Source organism: Panthera pardus, unplaced genomic scaffold, assembly GCF_024362965.1.
Source record: "Panthera pardus isolate Hobbes unplaced genomic scaffold, ASM2436296v1 HiC_scaffold_16, whole genome shotgun sequence".
Lineage (NCBI taxonomy): Eukaryota > Metazoa > Chordata > Mammalia > Carnivora > Felidae > Panthera > Panthera pardus.
The window spans coordinates 153,507,241-153,527,833 of record NW_026526721.1 but is presented as its reverse complement, the minus strand read 5'-3'; the positions used below and the strand labels follow the sequence as shown (position 1 = coordinate 153,527,833).

The 20,593-nt window shown below is 42.1% G+C and overlaps 1 protein-coding gene across 26 annotated transcripts in view; it reads left to right on the top strand.

Moving 5' to 3' along the window:
- The window catches only part of ARPP21 (cAMP regulated phosphoprotein 21), a 156,319-nt gene that overhangs the window by 45,425 nt on the left and 90,301 nt on the right, over positions 1-20,593 (top strand). For 25 of the 26 annotated variants that reach the window (XM_053904049.1, XM_053904070.1, XM_053904064.1 and 22 more), the window contains 4 exons: positions 3,722-3,866; positions 5,270-5,348; positions 6,056-6,115; positions 6,840-6,980. In XM_053904049.1, the coding sequence (XP_053760024.1) occupies positions 3,722-3,866; positions 5,270-5,348; positions 6,056-6,115; positions 6,840-6,980 (425 nt within the window). The remainder of the gene's footprint in view (positions 1-3,721; positions 3,867-5,269; positions 5,349-6,055; positions 6,116-6,839; positions 6,981-20,593) is intronic. The other variant, XM_053904073.1, reaches the window with a different exon arrangement.

Below are 20,593 nucleotides of genomic sequence, written 5' to 3'. Positions count from 1 at the left end.
ACTTAAAAAGTAAGCACGGTAGTGCTGAGTTTCCTCAAAGGCTCTCTCTTGATAAGACCGAACCAAATACAGTCCTTAGTGTCCACTCTCCTTCCTTCCGGGACCTTCTTACCTCTCACTTCCCAAATGCACTTGCCTATAAGAAACACAACTCTTGGCTCTTACAAAACTTTAGAAATAGTGCATAAGGTGCATTGAGCTTTGGAGACCTATTTTTAAGGACTTTGGTAGAGATTTCTGAATCCTGGAACAAATGGCCAGAAGTGAATCCGAGCTGGTGGTGAATTTCATATTATTAAATTTATAGGAATTTAATATTCTTATCTATCGCTGTGGGTCCTTCCACTTAGGTTTGCTCCTTACAGCGAGACTATTGGGGTCGGAAAATTCACATTCTGACGAAACCCTCCCGTGACAAAACGGGAACTTCATATCGTATTTATTTTTGTTTGCCTTTTAGGCATCGTATCAGCTTTTATAAAAAATAGTCTAGCTGCCGAAATGTTCCTTGCTTTTTCAGAGGCTGAGAGAAGTCCAGACAAAAGTAAAAGGATTCATCTGAGCCCAGGGGAGAGAAAATTGATTAAGATATCATTGTTTTTGTTTGCTCTTGTTGGCTTTCCTCTTTTTACTTTAATTGAAATACTCTAAATTCTCCTCGTGGATGCAGAGAGCATTGAGAGCACTTTCTTTAAAAGGACCAAAAATAAATACCTTATAGATTTTGTCCTAAGAGTATTTTTTTCCCCCTAGCTTCGTTTTCTTAATATGCCACTCATGTCGTAAAGCATAGACAGGCTGTCTTTCTCTAGCCATCACTATGTTTCATACACAAGCTTTATTTTACCTGGGCTCTGAGAAGTGTGTGGCTTTCCTTCAGCATTTTACACGTGCTTCTATTTTTTCATGGAGATTGAAAAGGGGAAATAATGCGAATATCCCGGCTTGTATTATTAAATGTTGATCGACGGCTTGTAATGTACCACACACGACATATGTTAACTCTGCAAAACGACAGACTCTGGGAGAAGTCATGCCCCCGGTTGTCCCCCACTCCTAACACCCGACAGAGGAGGACAGCCTTTATAGGCTTAATCTGCTCTTCGTCCCATTTGACGAGGTACCAGGAGGAAATTTTTAAAGAGATCATCTGTACTGTAGTGCCCGTCCTGGACCTGAGTCTGGTTTCTCCATACGATTGGTGCAGAGAATTAAGAGGCAAAGGGTGCTCTGTTCCCGCTGGTTTCAAGCTCAGTGGCCAAGACTAGCTTTGTAGGAGAGGTTTAGAGCTTGCGCACCCCTCTTGGGGCTAGCTGAGGGGAGGCGGGAGCAGACGGCCAATAGGAAATACCCAGACCACGCGTGTGAGTGAGTGGGCACGTTACTTTTTAGGGAGTAAAGAAGCAGACCTTTGAGCTTTTGTGCGATGCCTTCATTAGGTACCACCGGCACTTACAAAACGTGGGAACTGAATCCCAGAGAACCCTGGCAGAAGTATACATTTATATGGATTGTATTGCTTCCCTAATATTTGTATATTCACAGTACTTGGAAAACTGCCTTCATTTTGGGGAAAAACTCTTGCTACCTGTATTACTTGATCTCAGACCCATAGCTGACGGTTCAGTCTGTCCTTCAGTTAAAGGAGCTTTGCTTTCCAAATGTTCTACGATTTACCTACCAGTGTATTACTGCGACTTGAATCGTTCTTTTACTGTTGTTGGATATAAACTTATCCTGTACCGATGTATCAATTAATACCTGTATTTTATTATTGAGCATATCAATAAAAATATTAAAAAATAACAGATTGTTTTTTACCAACTCTATACCACTTTTGTGTGTTCTTTCAACACCATAATGTATGCCGATGCCTAGAAAAGCGAGGTATTTTCCCGAGAATAGTGTTTGTCCCCACGTGACGTGAGTTTGCACATTTTTCTTTTTTTTTTTTGGTGGAGGCTGCTTTTTAGCCTCTGCTCTTGTGTGTATGCTTCCAACCCTCTCTGATCGTAGCTGCAAACTACGACAGAGGCGGGGGATGCAATCGGTTTTGGAGAAGCAAGGAGACCACTCCCATGGCCTGGTGCCCTCAGTTTCCCCTCCTGATCAACTATTGAACGGATCCTTCCCCGCCCCCGACTGTATTCCCTTGAAGCAGAAACGTTCCAGCTGTTCCCTTAGCCAGTAGAAGCAAATCAAGACCTTAAAATCTGCCTGAACCTTTGCAGACTAAGACATTTCTGTCCCAAACCACATGACAAAGAACCTATGATCAAGTCACACTCTGTTTTACGTATGTTGTGTAAGTGCACCCCAAGGGAAACACGTGGATGTCAGGAAATCTGGCTACGATAAATATCTGTCACGAGAACGTGTTTGATTTCATCTATCCTATGTCTTTCCAACCACGGTGTCTTTTTCTTCCAGCCAGGAGTTCACAAGGTAACCCCTCCTAAAAAACGAGCTTGGTGTGGGAGGCCTTGTGTTACGTGTGCTTCTTAGATCAGCCAGGTTTACCAAGAACCCTAAGAATCCTAGGTCGGCCATAATTTGAGGGTGTGCAGGCCTCGATCTGGTCACGTGAATAGGAGCATCAGTTTAGTTTTTAGTGAGGAACACTGTTAGTCATTGGGGATATATTTTCTTAACGTCATAAATTTGAATGTCACGGTAGGAGAAAAACCTTTCCCATCAAATGATCTCTTACATAAGCAAAAGTGGGCTTAATGTGGGTTGATTTGTCATAGTTTTAATCATCGCTTGGGCTTGTCGTAAAACTGAGCGATCTAATTTGGCTCATTCTTCTTCAAAACGGTGAACATACTATCAGCCAAATGGCTGCTGCCTGAGTTAAAACAAAATGAGCTGTTTCCAGTGCAAACGAAATAAATATAAAAGTGAATCCAGCTCCAATACTGTAAACAGTCAGTTGTATACCAAAGCACTGGTTCAAGAGAATTTTCCATTTTGGAAAGGATTGACTGATGCAAAATTAAAATACTAAGTTGATGGACAAGATAGTTGTACCTCCTACCTTTTCTAAAAGGCAATGCTTATTGTAGCCATGTATTATGGTGACTTATCAATGGAGTTTGTACCCAGTGTGTGATAAGAATCCGTGCCCAGGATTCCTGCATTTAGACAGCTTGGTTTTTCTCAGTAGTAGATATCCTTGTTTTGTGGTTCTAAGACAGACTTTTCAGTGTAAATCGGCTATTAAGGCCTTTATGTCTTTTCCATCTGTAATTATGATTCGTAATATCTGTCTGTCTGTCTTTGTGCAGATTTCTCCTTATAAGGGATTATAGAAAAGAACTCGGAAGGCTCCTTTTTTTTTTTTTTTTTTTTTTTGAGACATGACAGTGGCTGTGATGCAAGCTTACTGATAAGGAAATGGTTCCTAAGTGTTCAAAAATAAATCTGTAGGGAAAATAAGAGGTATGATCTAGGAGAAAGTGACTTGCTTAATGTGAATATTCATGAGGCCAAGTTCTAGTACGAGATGTTTCTCATGAACTCCCATTGACTTCTGAAGTTTAATTCACCTTAAAGGGCAATTATTTTTCTGACAGGTTTAATTTTTTACCATTTAAGAAAAGAAAAAAAAAAACCTGCTCCTGGCTTTCATTTTCCTGTATTTAATAACCTCTTTGCAAAATGGAAACCAGACAGAGATTCTTAAATCTGGCCCTAAATTATTATATTTTTTCCTCAACAGGAATCAATTCATTTACAGCTTTCCAGTTTTCCCAGCCTGCAAGAGGATGATAAATCTAGGAAAGATGACTCAGAAAGAGAAAAAGAAAAGGATAAAAACAAAGATAAAACCTCTGAAAAGCCCAAGATCAGAATGTTATCAAAAGGTGAATGTGAACATGTTTCCTTAACTTACCGAATTTGGACAGATCAGTAGTCACCGAGCACATCCTAGGTTTACACACACATCTACCTGCACCAAACTCTGCCTATACTTTTCTGTGTGTGTACGTGTGTGTGTGTGTGTAAAAGGTGTGAACTCTATTTTCTTTCTGTTTGCAGTGTCATTTGTGGAGCCAGAAAGGTTATTTTTAGGATCCTTTATTTCTTGGGATTTTCATTTGGGTCTTCTATTTTCAGTGGTAACTTGGTGCACAGGAGTGAGCATAAATCTCTTAATTCAGGTTTATTGGTCCAGTTAAGGGCTGAGGAGCAGTAATGATACCTAGTTTTAGAGCTGCACTTCCCTATTTATCTTAAAAGACAGACAGTGGATTAGCAATTCACAGCCAATGAGTGATAGTGTCCCCAAAGCACAGATGTATCCATCAGTGTCGATGGCATACGTGAGTAACGTTGTATTTGGCACAAATGGGTTTGGCCTCTGGCCACCCATATACTGCCACATAATGTCTCACCTGAAAAATACACGCTTCTCCTTCAATAAAGTTTTTCCAAGAACAAACAGCGCTTTGCCTTCTAAATCCCCGAACCCGTCTTCCAGACTTGTCTGATTGTTACAAAAGTACCACAACAACAAAAAAAGCAAACGCAAAGTAAGACAAAACTAAGTTAGGTTGAAATGAAGAATACCATGAGTACATAGCTTTGCGGTAGACTTTTGCTTTCCTTTTCTTTTTTTCTTTTTTAAGTAACTGAGGCAGAATAGGGCATCTGCGACTTTTATGCTCTGTAACCATGTATCTGCTTCTACCGATGGCCTCTGTTATGGAAGATCTAAAACCCGAGGTGTAACAAGAGTAAAGAACTACAGGTTCCTAAATGGCTTTAGAAATTGAGCTTTAGCCAGCATCAGAAGAGTTGAAAGACTTGGAGATTATTTAGTGCCCTCCTGTGTTTTGCACTGATTGATATTTAGACAGCCTTGCCACAGAACTTATATTTTTTGCCTTCTCGGGGTTAAGAGAAAAGGGATTTCCTGGAATCCCAAACTCTTCAGAGTTCTGTCTGTGGGTCTGTCACGTGGAGGGGCCTCGCTGATGTACAGCAGGGAAGGAACACGTGACATTTCACCCCACCCACCTCCTACCTGACCGTGCCCACGCCCCATCCTGTGACAGCTGAATCTTTCCATACTCGGGATCTGCTGGGTTCCTCTGTCGCGAATCTGACTTTCATTCTGGTGTTACCCTGCCGGTTTGCTAGTTTCGAAACACGTCCCGTTCACGCCAGTGGCTTCACCTAAAATGTACCCAAGCAAGAGGGAAACATTGCTACCCCCTTTTCCCCATCCGCATTCCTGACAACTCCATCCTGCTGTTTGTTTCAGATTGCAGCCAAGAATACACGGATTCTACTGGCATAGACTTGCATGAGTTTCTGATTAACACATTAAAGAATAATTCCAGGTAAATTATTAAATAAGCCTCTTATTTTTAGAAGAGTCGAGTGGACTATCGGAAAGTGGTTAGGGCAAACACTTTACGGAGTTGTAAAATGCAGGCACCTTTTCTAAAGTCTTAAGCGTTCTTTTATATTTTCTTTTCTGCGAATAGTTTGCATGTTTACTCCTTATAGATACTCTTTTTTTTAAAAAAAAAATATATGAAATTTATCGTCAAATTGCTTTCCATACGATGCTTATAGATAACTCTTGAGTCCTGGGTAGCTCTCCAGTGAATACGTTATAGTTTACGGGTTCTGCTTTCCTGGTCACAAAGAGATACGGATTAAGGGGGAAAGGACAGAGAACAAGAGTCAATGTCAAATAAGCCAAATTGTGTTCCACTGCAGTTATAGAACTCTCTACTTGGGCTTTGCTCTGGTCCCGTTTCCTATGAATTTAAAATCTACAATGTGTCTGATCTGTTTTATGGGCTTAATTCCTCATATGTCTCCAGTAACATAAAAACCACAGAAGCTTCAACGTTACAAGGAGAAATCATCTCCAGTGGAATGAAATCATATGTATGTGGGCAGCACGTTCCAGAGAAGCGTTAAAGATGTGGAGTCACGTACCTTCAAGCCATCTCTGTCATACACGCAAATGAACTTGTTTGGTCTTTGGGAATGGCCAGTCCGTCCGACCTTCTCATTTTTAACATTTATTTTGCAGGGACAGGATGATACTCTTGAAAATGGAGCAGGAGATTATTGATTTCATTGGTGACAACAAGTATGTTCCATTGCAAGGCGGGTTAATTTCTACGACGGGGTCTTGGTTTGGGCTTTGGGTTTAATGATGCGTTCTGGAAAGACTGAGGGATAGATAAAACATTACTTAATATGTTTGCCGACTTGGTGAGTGGGGATGCTGTTAGGATTAGAAGCTGTATATTGATGGGGATTGTTGCTTGGACCATGTGTGTTTCTGCTTGTTAAGTTCCTGACAAAATGGCTATAAACGGGGCCGCTGATTAGCATAGAGTAGCTGTGACAAGAGGCAACCCTTTTCATTTTTATTATAGTTTTTTAATGGGCTCCAGCTGGCTGCAGTCAGTGATGCCTGGGCATAATTGCGCTGTTTTCTGTGTAAACCGTGTAATGACGCATCTCCAGATAGGCATCTGCTGTCACATAGTATGTCATATCATTTGTCCTGGGCCTGGCTGTGCCGATCGGGGATCACGGACTAGAAGAGAATACTTTCCAACGGACGTTAGGTTCTCTTTGCTGAGAGAAACGTGCAGCTATGAAACAAAGACACTTCTTGTAGCTTAACCGATAGGTACATCATCAGCGGCAAAGTGTCCAGAAACGAGCACCCGAAATGTTGCCGACGATGAACTAAGCTTAGCGGTTTGGACGGGAAAGGGCTGGTTTTGTGTGTGTACCTGTGAAACGTACTACAGGCCGGAAGCGCCAGTGCTGATCCCACTCTGTCCTGTATTCCTTTCCAGTAATCATTATAAAAAGTTCCCTCAGATGTCATCCTACCAGAGGATGCTTGTGCACCGCGTGGCCGCTTACTTTGGGCTGGATCACAACGTGGATCAAACAGGGAAATCTGTTATCATCAACAAGACCAGCAACACAAGAATGTAAGCCCATCACTGTATTTATTTAGCGTTTCCTTTTTGCTCGTACGGCTTCGTTTATAAGAGCGCGGTATACGATGTACGTGACATTTCAACTGTGCGGCGTTATTTATCGCTTGCACTTATCAGCACCGTGTGGCATTTATCTGCAGAAGGTTATTTGAGGACCAGGAAAGGTGATACAGTTCGGGCAAGAAAGTGGAATTATCCCCAGAACTTTTGTAGAGCTCCTGAAACAAAATTTTCTCTCTTCTCTCGGTACTCCCCGTGAGGGGGCGCGTGGGTGGCTCAGGCGGTTGAGCGAGCACCTGACTCTCGATGTCGGCTCAGGTTATGGGCTCACAAAGCGTGAGATCGAGTCCCACGTCAGCTTCTGTGCCGATAGTGCAGAGCCTGCTTGCGATTCTCTCTCCCTCCCCCTCTCTCTGCCTCTTTCCCGCAAAATAAATACCTACGTACATACACGCATACATACATACATAAATGAATAAAACCATTTAAAAAACATACGCCATGTGATTACATCAAAAGAGCATGGAACATTTTATGTCAAAATATAACTCAAATTGAAAGCAACAGACCTTTTAAAACCACAGTGACGCATCCAGGATAGCTGTTCTTTTCTTCCTCTTTCTGGTTTGTAGACCTCTGTCTTGCCGTAGTTTTTAGCGAGACCAAAAGCCCTGAACCCAGAGACAGAAATCCCACCCCCAGGACTCAATTCTTTTACTTACTGGCTGTGGGACTTGAAACAAATCCGTTACAATCTGCCGCCTCCTTTTTTTGTTTGTTTTTCACCTGAAGAAGGTGAATTTTGAGCTCCATAGCTAAGCTCCAGATCTGAAAGGAAGATGTTTCTTTGTTTTTGCTCCTTAACGTGATGGTTTGCCTCTGTCTTCCTGTCTTTCCATGGGCCCGTTGAGTCACGCAAAGCACAGCATGCGTAGCCGTTGGCTTTGGAAATGTGGATCTGGCTGTCTTAAAGTGATGTCTGTGTCAAAGCCACTTCTCTAGCAAAATCCACGTTAAACTGAAAAACCGTCCCTCTGCGACACATTCTCCGAAGGCGTCTGTGTATTATCATTTATTTTCCACAGTGCGCTTGGTGAGTTGTGTCCATGGCGTGGTTTTTAGGAGTGCCGTGTTAGTGGAGGGAGCCTCTGTGTTGGGTAGAGCAGGGTGGTTCAAACACTGTGTTTTCTGCTCACCAGAGAGGCTGGGCAAGTATGGCTGCAGATGAGGCCCTTTCTGTTCGCGGCGCTCGGTCGGTCCGTGTTCAGCAGAACGAGAGTGCGGGCCATGGTGGAGAAAACACAAATTGAGAGCTCTGGGATGGACCTGGGCTGTTGTCTCAGGGACACCGAGCACCGCGCCTCTCTGGGCTTCGGCTGCTTTTTTATTTGCAGGCCAGTTTCAAGCAAATGATGTTTAAGAGCCCTCGAAGCTTCGGAGTTATTGGGCCCTGAGGTTGCGCTCCATACTGGCAAAATACATTTTGAAACTTACCCGCTTTCCGCTTTATCTGATTGCTGGCGCGTGGACCTCTGATCTTCAACCGTCATAGGAATGAAAGGCCACTGCCCTTTCATTCTTCATGGGTCCCCTCCCCATGGAGAATTCCTCGCTGTTGCTGTTTTCAGTCTCCATTCTGGCGTTTCTTACGACTCTCGGGTGCTGTAAGTGCAGAGACACATTGATCGCAAAACAGGCCAGCGGTGGATGGTTTTCTTTTTCTTTTTCCTCCTCTCTCTCCGTAGACCATAGCAGACATGGAAATGCCCATAGGTCAAGTATAGCGTCCGACACAGGTTCAACCAGTAAAGCGAGTGCATTTATTTATAATTCGCATTGATCTTTGCAATCGCATGGTCATGAACATTAGCGCACGTGTTTGAGACCTGTTTCTAGGTAGAGTGGTTTTTGAGAAAATTGGCACTGTGTAAAGACTCTTGGTGAATGTTGAGTGATGGCTCTGAACTTGCTGTATGTCCAGTGTGGTAGCCAGGAGCGACATAGAGCTATTTACGTTTTGATTGAAATGAATCAAATTTAGATAAGATTTAAGCTTCAAAGTTCAGGTCCTCGGCCAAGCTAGCCCCATTTCAAGTGCACGTATGAGACAGAACCTATAGAGAGTATTTCCGTGATTTCAGGAAGGCCCATTGGGCAGCTCCGGTCTGAACCCTTGGGATTCTTACAAGTTTCCAAGTATCACTAGAGTATGTCATTTGTCCTTTCAGACTTCTATTTTCTGGCTAGTAAGTATCATATTATCACGCTCTTAGACTTCTTCACTTCCTGGAGAACACTGGTTTTCATACGTGTGTGTGTGCGTGTGTGCATGTGCGTGTGTATGTTTTCAAAACTGGCCAATTTTAAATAGACCCCAGGTGTTGATGCCTTCAGGAAGAGTGAAAGGAGCATGTTTCAAGTGTGGTTGCCACAGCGGAATGCCTGTTCTTATGCACACCCCCTAGCCCCTCTCTGTGACTCACACCATGCCTAAACAAAAAGACAAATGACCGTAGATCATGGACTCTTAAGGTATTTCCAGAAGAATTGACCTTACCAGTGTCCGGTGTGGAGCTGTCAAGTCCTGCTGTTCTAGTCCAGCCACCCTCCTGACCATCCTCTATTTGAAGGGCTCTTGTCTGGGGATATGGGCGGGGCCTTTTCGGACAAGAGAAGTGGGTGAATTAAAGGTCATCTTTCAAAGAGGAGCAAGTCCCATCCTCAGGACCTGAAGCGCCGTCGGCATCTTTAACAAAGCAGAAATGTTGTTCCGTAGAAAGTTGTATGTTTGATTTTAAAAGTTTGTTCCCATGTTCTCTTGGAGTTGAAGTCTGAAATGGGCCGTTCTAATCAGAACTTGCCGTGTAAGTCGTAGGCGTCTTGGTTTTCTTGGGTTCTCGGAAAATTTCAAGAGTTGTGCCGTCAGGGCAATTGGTATGCGATGGTCATGGGGACCACAGTCATAGAAACGTATTTTAATAGGCGTATTGTTGGATGGAGACGTTTCCAAGTACCGGCGGGAAGGAGGCCAAGGTGGAAATTCCTCAGGTGGCTCCTCGTGGGTTTTGTGTTTGAGGGATGCCTTTTCGGAGTACGCGGTTCTGTGCCAGTTCAGTGCAAGTCCGTGAAGGTGCGTATCTTAAATGGCACCGTAGCTTGGGAAAAATGCAGAGAAATGTGGACGGAGGGGACAAAAATGGACTGTAGGGCTGACAGTGAGAAAGCACGTTTCCGTGCAAGTTTTGATGTTTCTATCTCACCGACACTGATCCTCTGACGTGGATGTCGCTCAGCCACATCATGGCTGGGATTCATCTCCCAGAATGCTCGCGCTTCTAGAGTGTAAGCAGTTCGGGTCATTGTACGGTGTGACTTGAGAGTATTAAGGTTTGCACAGACAGAGAATACTTTCACGTGAGGCTCAAAGCATTTAAGTCGGGATAAGACCCTGTGAGGATTGTATGTACGTGTGCGTACGTACTTCCTCGCCTCTGGTATTTTCTCTAATGTCCTGAGAGGAAATATACCTGTCCTTCATGATGGAAAACATTTCTCTGAGGACTAACTTTTCAGTTACTGAAGTGATAGAGTAGGATTGTCTACTTCTTATTCATTGCATGGGGTACTTTACCTCTCATTTCCTGTATATTGTTTCATTTAATCTTGAAATCATATTTACAACCTAGGTAATTAGAGCCTTATTTTACAGAAGCAGAAAATGAGGCACAGACTCAGGTTCAATTTTGGACCAACAGAGAAGCAGTGATTAGCATGGCTGGGATCCAAGTCGGTTTGTTACATGCCAAGAACAATGTTCTTAAATAACCTAACTCTCTTAGAGCAAAACCACCCAGAACGTCTTGAGCAGAATCCCCAAGAAGATTCCTTGGATTGGTTGGAAATGCCATCTAAGTCTCTTGTTGTCTGATAAGATACAAGGAATGGGCCCAGGGGTGGGGGTGGGGGGATGGGGAGAGATCTTCGAAAATGAACTCAGTGGTAATCAGCAAATAAAATCATTCCCCACAGTTTGATACTTCTTGCTACCTTTTCTGTGGTTATCACTACTAACAAGATGCAATGTTTGGCAGGGGGTGATAGTGATTCAATTTCAACCTTGTTTTATTCCGTTTCCATCTTTCTTTTCCCCCCCTAAGAACGGAAAAAGCTACATTCATCAACGACATCAGCGTAGGAGATAAAGCTGTCTATTGCATTACAAAACTGCTGTAGGCAACCCGATTGTTCAAATCCATGGTTTCATGCCGTAGCCACAGGAGCATGGGGTTAGGGTTGGAAATTAGAGTAGTCCAGAGAGAGTAGGAAATGACAGCCATGCTCACGTGGGAGACATTCCGGGGAGGTGCCTTCCTCTGAGCAAACTTGGGTGCTTTCGAGAATTAACAAAGGGAAGTCACCTGACTCTCACAGCACAGCAACCTTGTTGGTTCTCTGACTTGGCCAGGGTAAGAGCAGGTGATATGTAACCTGGAGCCTCCCAGCACACCTGTCCGTCCGCAGATGGGGTCTGAAGAGCTGGGGATGCCTCTCATGAGAATTACTGCCTTTTTGTTGGAATAACGACATTTTTGAGCTGAGATTCACCCTGTTATGTTCTGCCACCTTTGGTTTATTCCTCTTTCCCCTGTGGGTTGCCTGAAATACGTTATACTCTGTGGCCCTTTCATATTTTCTTCCGTTGGGATTCTTGGTCAACTCCCAGATTTGGTGGTGGCACCAAATGAGCCCGTTGGAAATCCGGGCAGGGTCGGTGTTATTCTGGTATGAAAAGTGATGTTTACAACGCATATTTACTCTCTAGGGTGTTGCGTTCTAAAGATACGCACTTGGGATGGAGACTAAAACTATGAGCAACGATTTTGTGGAAACTATTTGAATGCTACGCGTACCTGAGTCTATTTTTGTATGAGAAGCTTCCACCTTCTCTGTATCTGCCTTTCTTGTCTCCACTTTGTCTTTTGCTTACTTTTCCAGGTGGTTAGCCCAAAGCAGCCCGTGGTTCTTTTGTTAGATGATTTTTTTTTTCACCGCCATCTGTCTTTCTCCATCGTAGAGAAAGGGTGTGTGCTCAGCTTGTATCATTTGGAGGCTTGAAACCATCTTCTTGCCTTAGTGTTTTCCAAGGGGCCAAGATCAGGCATAGGCAGAGAGTCTCAAGTGTACCTGAACATCTTTGCATATGTCAGAGTAACTGCTGAACCAGTCCCAGATAATTGTCACGTTAAAAGGTTGTCATCTCTCGAATATTTTTTTTTTCCTTTGACTTTGGCACCCACCCACTGTCATTGCCTGAAATCCCCTATTTCCAGAGTGCAGATCAAAGACAGAAATGGCATCTCCATTGGAGGAGAGTGGTTCTCAGCCCCAGAAACCATGAAACAAGAATAGAGACCCAGAGGCAGAGCTTTGGGGTGACGTCTTAAGATAAATACAATGCCTGGATTCCTGAGAAGTGTGGACCCGGGTAGTGATGACCCTAGTTGGCCTGTTTGTTTGTTCCAGAGAGGATAATGACCTGAGTTAGCTATTTGGTAAATCAGAAGACTCATAAACTTACTCTCTGTCTAAATAAAGCTTCTCTTTGGTGACAACGGTTGAGCCCGTTTGACTTTGTCAAGAAGCCCTGAAGTGATGGATAAGTCCTGCCCTGAGAGGCGGGACTGTGGGACCTTCCACATGCCCAGTGGCAGACACAGAGAGGGAGTGCCAGAGCCATAAGGGACACCTGTTATGTTCAGTTGTCTTAAGAGGCTATGGTTTCAGGTGGGAATTACTGGGTTTTGGCCCTTGGGCATTTCACTCCCTGCAGGTGATCCAGGATGTTTATGCCAAAACAAACAGACTCACTAAAACCCCAAGCTTTCCTCCCACGTGTGTTCTATTCGTTTTCCTTTTGGCTGGCACGTGAATGGCACCCGTCAGTAAACGGAGCAACGTCCCGATGCCACTGCTTGCCGAATAATCCTCTGTAGAAGATCAGGCATCAGTTTCTTTAAGTGCCTCTTGGAAATCTCTGAGTGGTTGGTTGGTATCCTGTTACTTCTAAACATGGTAAATTTACTCTGCACTTTCTATAGGAATAGAAATCGTCTGACTAAAAGCCGAAGATCAGAAGCCTAACTCAGAATCACATTGCTCTTAGGAAAGCCATGATGCTTTATTTACTGAACTGACACCCTAGTCCTTTAATCAATACTCAGGCTCAAAGTAAGACTTATTTGTTAACATCGGTCAAACTCCCTATCACTGCTCTCAAATATTTGTATTTTCTCATGTTATTATTCTCAAATACCTCAGAGAACGTATCCTGTAGATGAGATAGGTAAGTCTCAGAAATAGATCTTGAGGCGAGAAAAGAAGTTTGTTGTGTTCTTTTCCCCCACCAGAAATGATGGATGGCCCTTTGAGTGTTGCATGGATAATCTACCACTTAATTTTAGAAATGAAACACGCATGCTCCTTCTATAATATTAGAATCTTTAATGTAACTGTTTTTTTAAAGAGCTTTTCCATGGAGTGATTTTTTTTTTTTTTTTTAGATAATTAAGTGCTTGTTTATTTAGCTTACCACATTCGAGGTAGATAGAGCTAGACCATTTTACAGGAGCAAAAACTGAGATTTGGGTCTTGATCGTACTTAGTCAATACACAGAAGACCCAAGATGCCTGCCTCTACAGCCATGACCCTCCACCTAAGGTCAGGGAAACAAGAACTAACGTGCACAGAATCAATACTCTGAAATGACAAAGAGCAAGAAGAAAACCAAACCTTATCACTTGGTTTCCTTACAAAATCCTAATTCGCATTTAATTATGTTTAAAGTTGAACAGAGAACTCGAGGAAACCATGGTAACACTAAGGTGGATGTTAAAACCGTGATGCCAACAAAACTCCAGGACCGCAGAACACCCCGGATTAAAAATTGTCCTGGCACGCGCAGAAGTAAGACAAAACCCAGCTCCGTGTTCTTAGACTGTGCCGAGCGAAAAGTAGCTCTCGGGTATTCGGTGGCCTGCTTTGAACAAAAGAAGTGTAGGCTATAGAATATGTCCATCTTCTGTTTATTGTTTGTTTGAAGAAACAAGGTAATTTTGATCAGGACTCTGTGTGTGTGTGTGTGTGTGTGTGTGTGTGTGTGTGTGTGTGTGTGTGATCTGTGTCATGCAGGTTGGGGCTGTTGGAGAAGGGTTCACTATACACACACGTAGTACCTACAGTGTGATCTCAAATGTGCGATCGGGTTGGAGGGAGCACTATTACTGGGGCCTGGTTGCTCCCACCTAGGGTTTTGCTGTAGGCGGCAGAATTAGACCTGCTTCCAGAGCTCTCTCCCTTCCTTGCATCAAGATCCGTCATTAAGGTTGTCAGCACTTGAGCATCGGTGCCTTGGGAAAAGTTTGGGGTCGTACCTGAAGATGAAATGTATAATGACCAGCTGGTCTTCTTGGTGTAGTTCTTGTGACTTGTGGATCTTAACCTTTCTGATAGCGGAGAGGTCATTAGCATGTCGTCGTGGCTTTGGGACAGATAGAATGGGTCATATGGTAGGAAGACAGGTTGTAGTTTACTGGCCAAAGGTGTTTGGTTTCCGTTGAAGCGCATACTTAACAGGCTAGATTGTAATTATCGGTACCAATTTTCAAGCAATAGATCGGAATCCGCCCGGAGAAGTGGTTGCATACCTAATACATTTTACCCCGCAGCTGGACTCCTTTCAAACTCCCAGCCTGTCTAGATCCCACAGCATTTCCGGGAGAGCACAGCGCTCACTTCCCACCCTCCTGCCCTTTAAACCAGGAAAGTGAAAAAACCAAAAACCAAAAAATCAAAAAAACGGCATTTCTTTACACATACAATGCATATTTAGTCATTCCATACCAGTTAAAGCACACTGATCACTCTGGACCTTCTCAGCAAGTAAAATACTATATTTGCATATAAGCTTAAATGGAATGTTTTTATACACAGCATTGTAAGCAAAAAGCCTTTCATGCCAAGAAGCAATAATCACATTCAGCAGTTTGCAAAGAAAACATTACTTTCAGACCATTGTTACTGCTTCATTTGGAACTCATGAATCAAACCATTATTTGAATATTATAGTGCAGATTGGATTTACCCTCATTAAAATGAACACTAATGTAAATGTTGCCTCAATATTCATTGGCAGGCCTTTAGGTTTTGACTCCCCAGAAAGGTACGAACGATGGTAATAATAGATTATATCTATGGAGTGATTTACCCGTGCCTGGCATTGGGCTTGACCCTCCCAAACACTTTAAGATAAGAATTGTTACTTTCCGTTCTTCCAGCGAAGCAAACCAGGCTTCTGTCTTAGGCGTGTTAAGTACAGTAAAACCTCGGATTGCGAGTAACTTGTTCTCTGAATGTTCCGCAAGACGAGCACACATTTCTAATAAATTTTAACTTGAGAAACGAGCGATGTCGTGCAGCAAGAGTGGCACGTGATTGCTCAACATCACATGATCGCAACTGGGCCAACGGTTCTTGAAATTCGCTTTGGTATACGAGTGCTTTGGATTACAAGCCTGTTTCCAGAACTACGCTCGCAAACCAAGGTTTTACTGTAATTTGCAAAAAGCCCACTCTTAGTAAGCTGTAGGGATGAAAAGACACAACAATGTGTGTTTTGAAAACGCCAGACCTTTGTTAGCCCCGCTTATCAGCATTTACGTGGGAATTGTTTAAAATTTAGTGTAATTGTTGAAACTATTGCTCCGTTAAATTTCGTATGCTAGTTCACGTCCGTTTTATATCAAGTTATTGGATTATTCACATGCATTGTGTTTTGGGGGGAGTGGAGCTTTGGTCATTGGGTGTTTGGAAGGCGCACTCTACCTATGAAAGGTTCACTGATAACCTAGCCCCTTTTTAAAGAAAATTTTCATTTGTGGAAATTCTCAATGTACAGGTAAACTTGCAGAAATATGCATGTTTTTTTAGCTGAATATATCCGTCTGATGTGTATGCCTCTGGGGTACTGTTGCCAATACCATGGACAGTACTGTTCAGAAATGGCTGAATTCACAGACAGAGAAGACAGCATTCTAGGTCTTCAGGCATATGATTTCTTTCTCTTTTTCCAATTTCATAATTTCTCCTTTTTTTACTCATCCTTCTTATCTTTTTTTTCCTCTACCGTTATTATTTGGGTTCTCCATTTAGAGAGGGGGCAAAAAGGTCTTCAGATTGAACACTGTCACTTACTTATTACAATTAGAGTATGATTATTAAATGCAAGTCTCTGTGTATATAGATCAACAAGGACATAGCATTAAAAAAGGAGGGATTTTTGACAAAATGCCACAACGAAGTATCCATTTTAGATTATAAAATAATACAGGGCGTGAAAGAAAGTATTCAAAAGATAAGAATATTTTAATTGTTCACAATCCAGTGGTTATATACAAACCACTTGTAGGTTGCTGATTTGGTTTCCTATCTTTCTAAACCAATAGCTTTTATTATTTTGTTGATGAGATGCTATTTATTATAATAATCACAAATGTATGAAAGATGAGCAGTAAAAGTTGCCCATTACCCTGCCATCCGGAGAAAACTGCTGCTATCGTTATTCTTATTTAAATAGTATGGTTTCAACATATATGTGAGTGTAGTATATCCTTCTATACGTCGCTTTTCTACGTTAGTCAATAGCCTCGGATATCATCTTATAAAGCTACGTGTCACATGTGGAGATACATTAAGCTACTTAATCAGACCACCATGGATTTCCACCGTTTTGCTGTCTTGAACAGTGAAATTGTGTATTCATTTGTTACTATTTCTTTGGACTCATTCTTAGAAATGCAATCGCTCTGTCAAGGTGGATAGATACCGTCAGGGGTCTTAATGCACATAACTTGTTTTCCAGGGTGTTGGCACCAATAAGAGGAGAGGCCTCAGAGACCTTTGCTGACTTTGAGTATTCTGCTTAATTTTGTTGTTGCTCACGAATAGCCTTAGGTTGAAGGAGAGTCAAGGCGTTTCCCACGTTAGCTTCCACGCCTCTGTTTATGGATACAGTACAGCCGACACAGAGAAGAATAAAATGAATTTGTCAAACACATAGAAAATTGAGAACATGAGTTGGCAAGATGCTTGAAAGATGTTGGAAGCCGGATGCTTAGCACTGCATTTACGGGGTTTGCAAGGTGTGCTCTCATTTAAGAGAGAATAGGGGCGCCTGGGTGGCTCAGTCAGTTAAGCGGCCGACTTCAGCTCAGGTCATGATCTCGCGGTCCGTGAGTTCGAGCCCCGCGTCAGGCTCTGGGCTGATGGCTCAGAGCCTGGAGCCTGCTTGGGATTCTGCGTCTTCCTCTCTCTCTGCCCCTCCCCCATTCATGCTCTGTCTCTCTGTCTCAAAAATAAATAAAACGTTAAAAAAAAAAAGAGAGAGAGAACAGAATGGTATAAGATGACCAAATGGCGGTGGAAATTGTGAAAGAGTTGAAGAGGGATGTAGCAAATTGCGAACTAGTTGAAGGACGTAGCACTTTATTTTTGAAATAAAAGACATCAGCTATAAATGTTTTAATTGGAGATTTGAAAGTATTGAGGGAAAGTGCTTCTTAAACTCCTCTAATCTGTTCGACTATTAAAATATTTTTGATAGGTGTCTTACACCATCAAAATATTTTATCCTGTTGTGCACAGAAACCTTTCTTTGTTAAGATACTTATGCATATTGATGACTGTCTTTCAGTTATTCGATATGAAATTCAAAGACTTCCGTTTGAGCCCCGTCCATGTTTAGTAGAATTGAATTCTTCATCTGTGTGTGTATAGAGTGGGGGGAGAGGGATTAAGCTTAACTCTTTGCAAGAAAAGTAATAAATTTCATCTCAAGTACCAGGTGGTAAAATATTTCCAGATCAAAAAGATTTTTGAAAATAATAATGAGTGCTCATCTATTTTAAGTTTCAAGAGGTGGGGGGAGCCTAAAATCGTAATCGATTGACAAGAAGACAGAGTTTGAATGTCTTACTGGGAGTTTCACTCAGCCGCACTGCCTCTCAGTTGATGAGCTGTGTCTAATAAGAAACAATGAGGACTTAATTCTAAGTTTTCAGGGTTTCTATTGGGGATGCCAGGACCCTGGCTGGAAACGCCAGTACTGTTCCTCACGTACGAGCAATGAGATTCGTGGTTGGTATCGACTGCAAACTGTACCTTAAGAAGAAACGATCTTTTCATCAAGAAGAAACGCTAAATTCCTTTTCTTTGCTTTTTGATGATGATACGGAGAACACCAGAAATAACACCTCAAGGACTAAAGTCCATCAGGAAAGAACAATGAGGCGTGTGTTATTATGCATGGCTGTGAGACACGCAGTAAACTCTAGTTATCGTGAATTTAATCAATACCATGACCTTTGCAGCTTTGCGGACTTTGTCTTAGAGTTCCATTCTCATATTGATACACTGAAAGTTATCCGTTCCCATTTTACACAAAGGGCCTTCATATCTTACTTCAGTTCCACTCATTTTATGGTTAAGAAATAACATGGCTATGATGTTAAATTAGTGGTAAAAAGGGTTTTTAAAAGCTCTAATATAATGGTGCATTACCGGTAATTTGTAGTTTAATCACATGTGGTACTTCAGATGTATGCTTTAGTCTGCATGAGTTTAAACTGCAAATTGCCCTTTTGCGCTAGAGTAATAGATAATTCTCGATAAAATCAACCTGGGACAATCTTACTAAGTGTTTTTTTTTTTCTTTTTGCACAAACTTCAAATGGTTACTTTATAATCACTCAACATATTTTTAGAGGATCATGAAAGAATGAAAAATTGGGACTAACTAGTAGGTTCTCAAGTTTGAAAAAAAATAAACAAGATATTTTTTGAAAAGCTATTATGGAGACTGCACTTTGCATAACATATCTGTTAGAATGAGAAATATTCTTGCTCTAAATCACATTTGCATTATTGATTAAAGCCAGGTCCTTTGACTATTCTTTTCTTATGGGATGGATATATTTTTTCCTAAACATGTGCTGCTATGAGAAACAAATCAACCAGCACCATGAAAAAATGCAAATGAAATTTCAAAAACGAATGCTTGAATAGCTCTTGTAACTATAATGACACTGTAAACCAAAAGCTTCAAAGCTAGAGACGCTAAGATTCTCATTCCCACCTCTCTTCCCAAAAGAACCTCAAAATTTAAAACCTATTTTTTTTTAAGTAACATGATTCTTTTTTGTCAACTTGAACCAAAGCATGAATTTGATTTTTAAACATCTTCTTCATGTTCTAAATTTGAATTTATGCTCCTACGAACCAAACTCTCTCTTGTTCTGTTTTATAATTTAAAAATTTATGACTGCATATCTGATTCAGCGACTCTTTGATCTGTCCCTGAAATACAGCGATTCCTATATAGCGCTATTAAATTTTCATTCATTCACACATTGATTAGTTTATTTATTCAACCAAATGCTTCCCATATTCCAGGCACCGTGTGAGACACTAAGAATTAAGTATTGAAAAAACAAGGTCTCAACCCACATGGAACGCACATTCTCACCCTGGTTAGTATGCTGAAATCTCAAAATGGTTTTCCTCTTAAAGAACTTCATCTGAAGCAAATTCACCTTATGCTCGTGACTCGAAAAGTTCACCTTCCCAGACCACTTTTTATCTAAATGAACAGTTATAGGCTATTAGCACCCAATACAAGAAATGGATCTGTAAACTTAGCAGCAAGCAAAGCATTTCATCTACTGGAATTCACCAGGCAGCAGAGTTCAGGAATACCAGAAGAGATTTTTCTTAGCATGGATATAGTCAGCATCTGTATTTAAGTTGATATCCAGTTTTGCTTGCTACAGAAAAAAAACACCGTAACATCTAAGTGTCAGCTGACAGTTTTAGGATGCTTTAAAAAAATTCCCGGAGAGGGGCGCCTGGGTGGCTCAGTCGGTTAAGCGGCCGACTTCGGCTCAGGTCACGATCTCGCAGCCCGTGAGTTCGAGCCCCGCGTCGGGCTCTGTGCTGAATGCTCGGAGCCTGGAGCCTGCTTCCGATTCTGTGTCTCCCTCTCTCTCTGCCCCTCCCCCGTTCATGCTCTGTCTCTGTCTCAAAAATAAATAAATGTTAAAAAAAATTTTTTAAAAAATGTTAAAAAAATTCCCAGAGAACCGTAATCGTGGACAGTGGCCTGCGAGTACTCACGCTAACCTTGTAAGACTGTCCAGCGGAATAAGAAGCGTGCGGTGACCATCCGACACCCAACCATGTTGAATTTCTCCACTGCCAGTGGCCTTTGCACTGTAAAGTGCAAGTTTACTTTGTTCTCTTGGCGTTCCGATTTTAAAATGTCATATTTGCACTCCCAGGTGGCTTGTTCTGCTATATTTTACATTTTAATTTCGGTGGAAAACATTTACATTGATCTTTTGGGTGAGGTGATGCAGGCTTTTCAGTTCTTCTTTGTGGGGTTTGAGGGCCTCTGGCCCACTGTGTGCCGTATAAGCAGAGAGACCGAATCCCATCCCATCTCTGCAAGGATGTGAAGAGGCTGTTTGAGGCCTGTGGCTTGCTGGGAAAATCT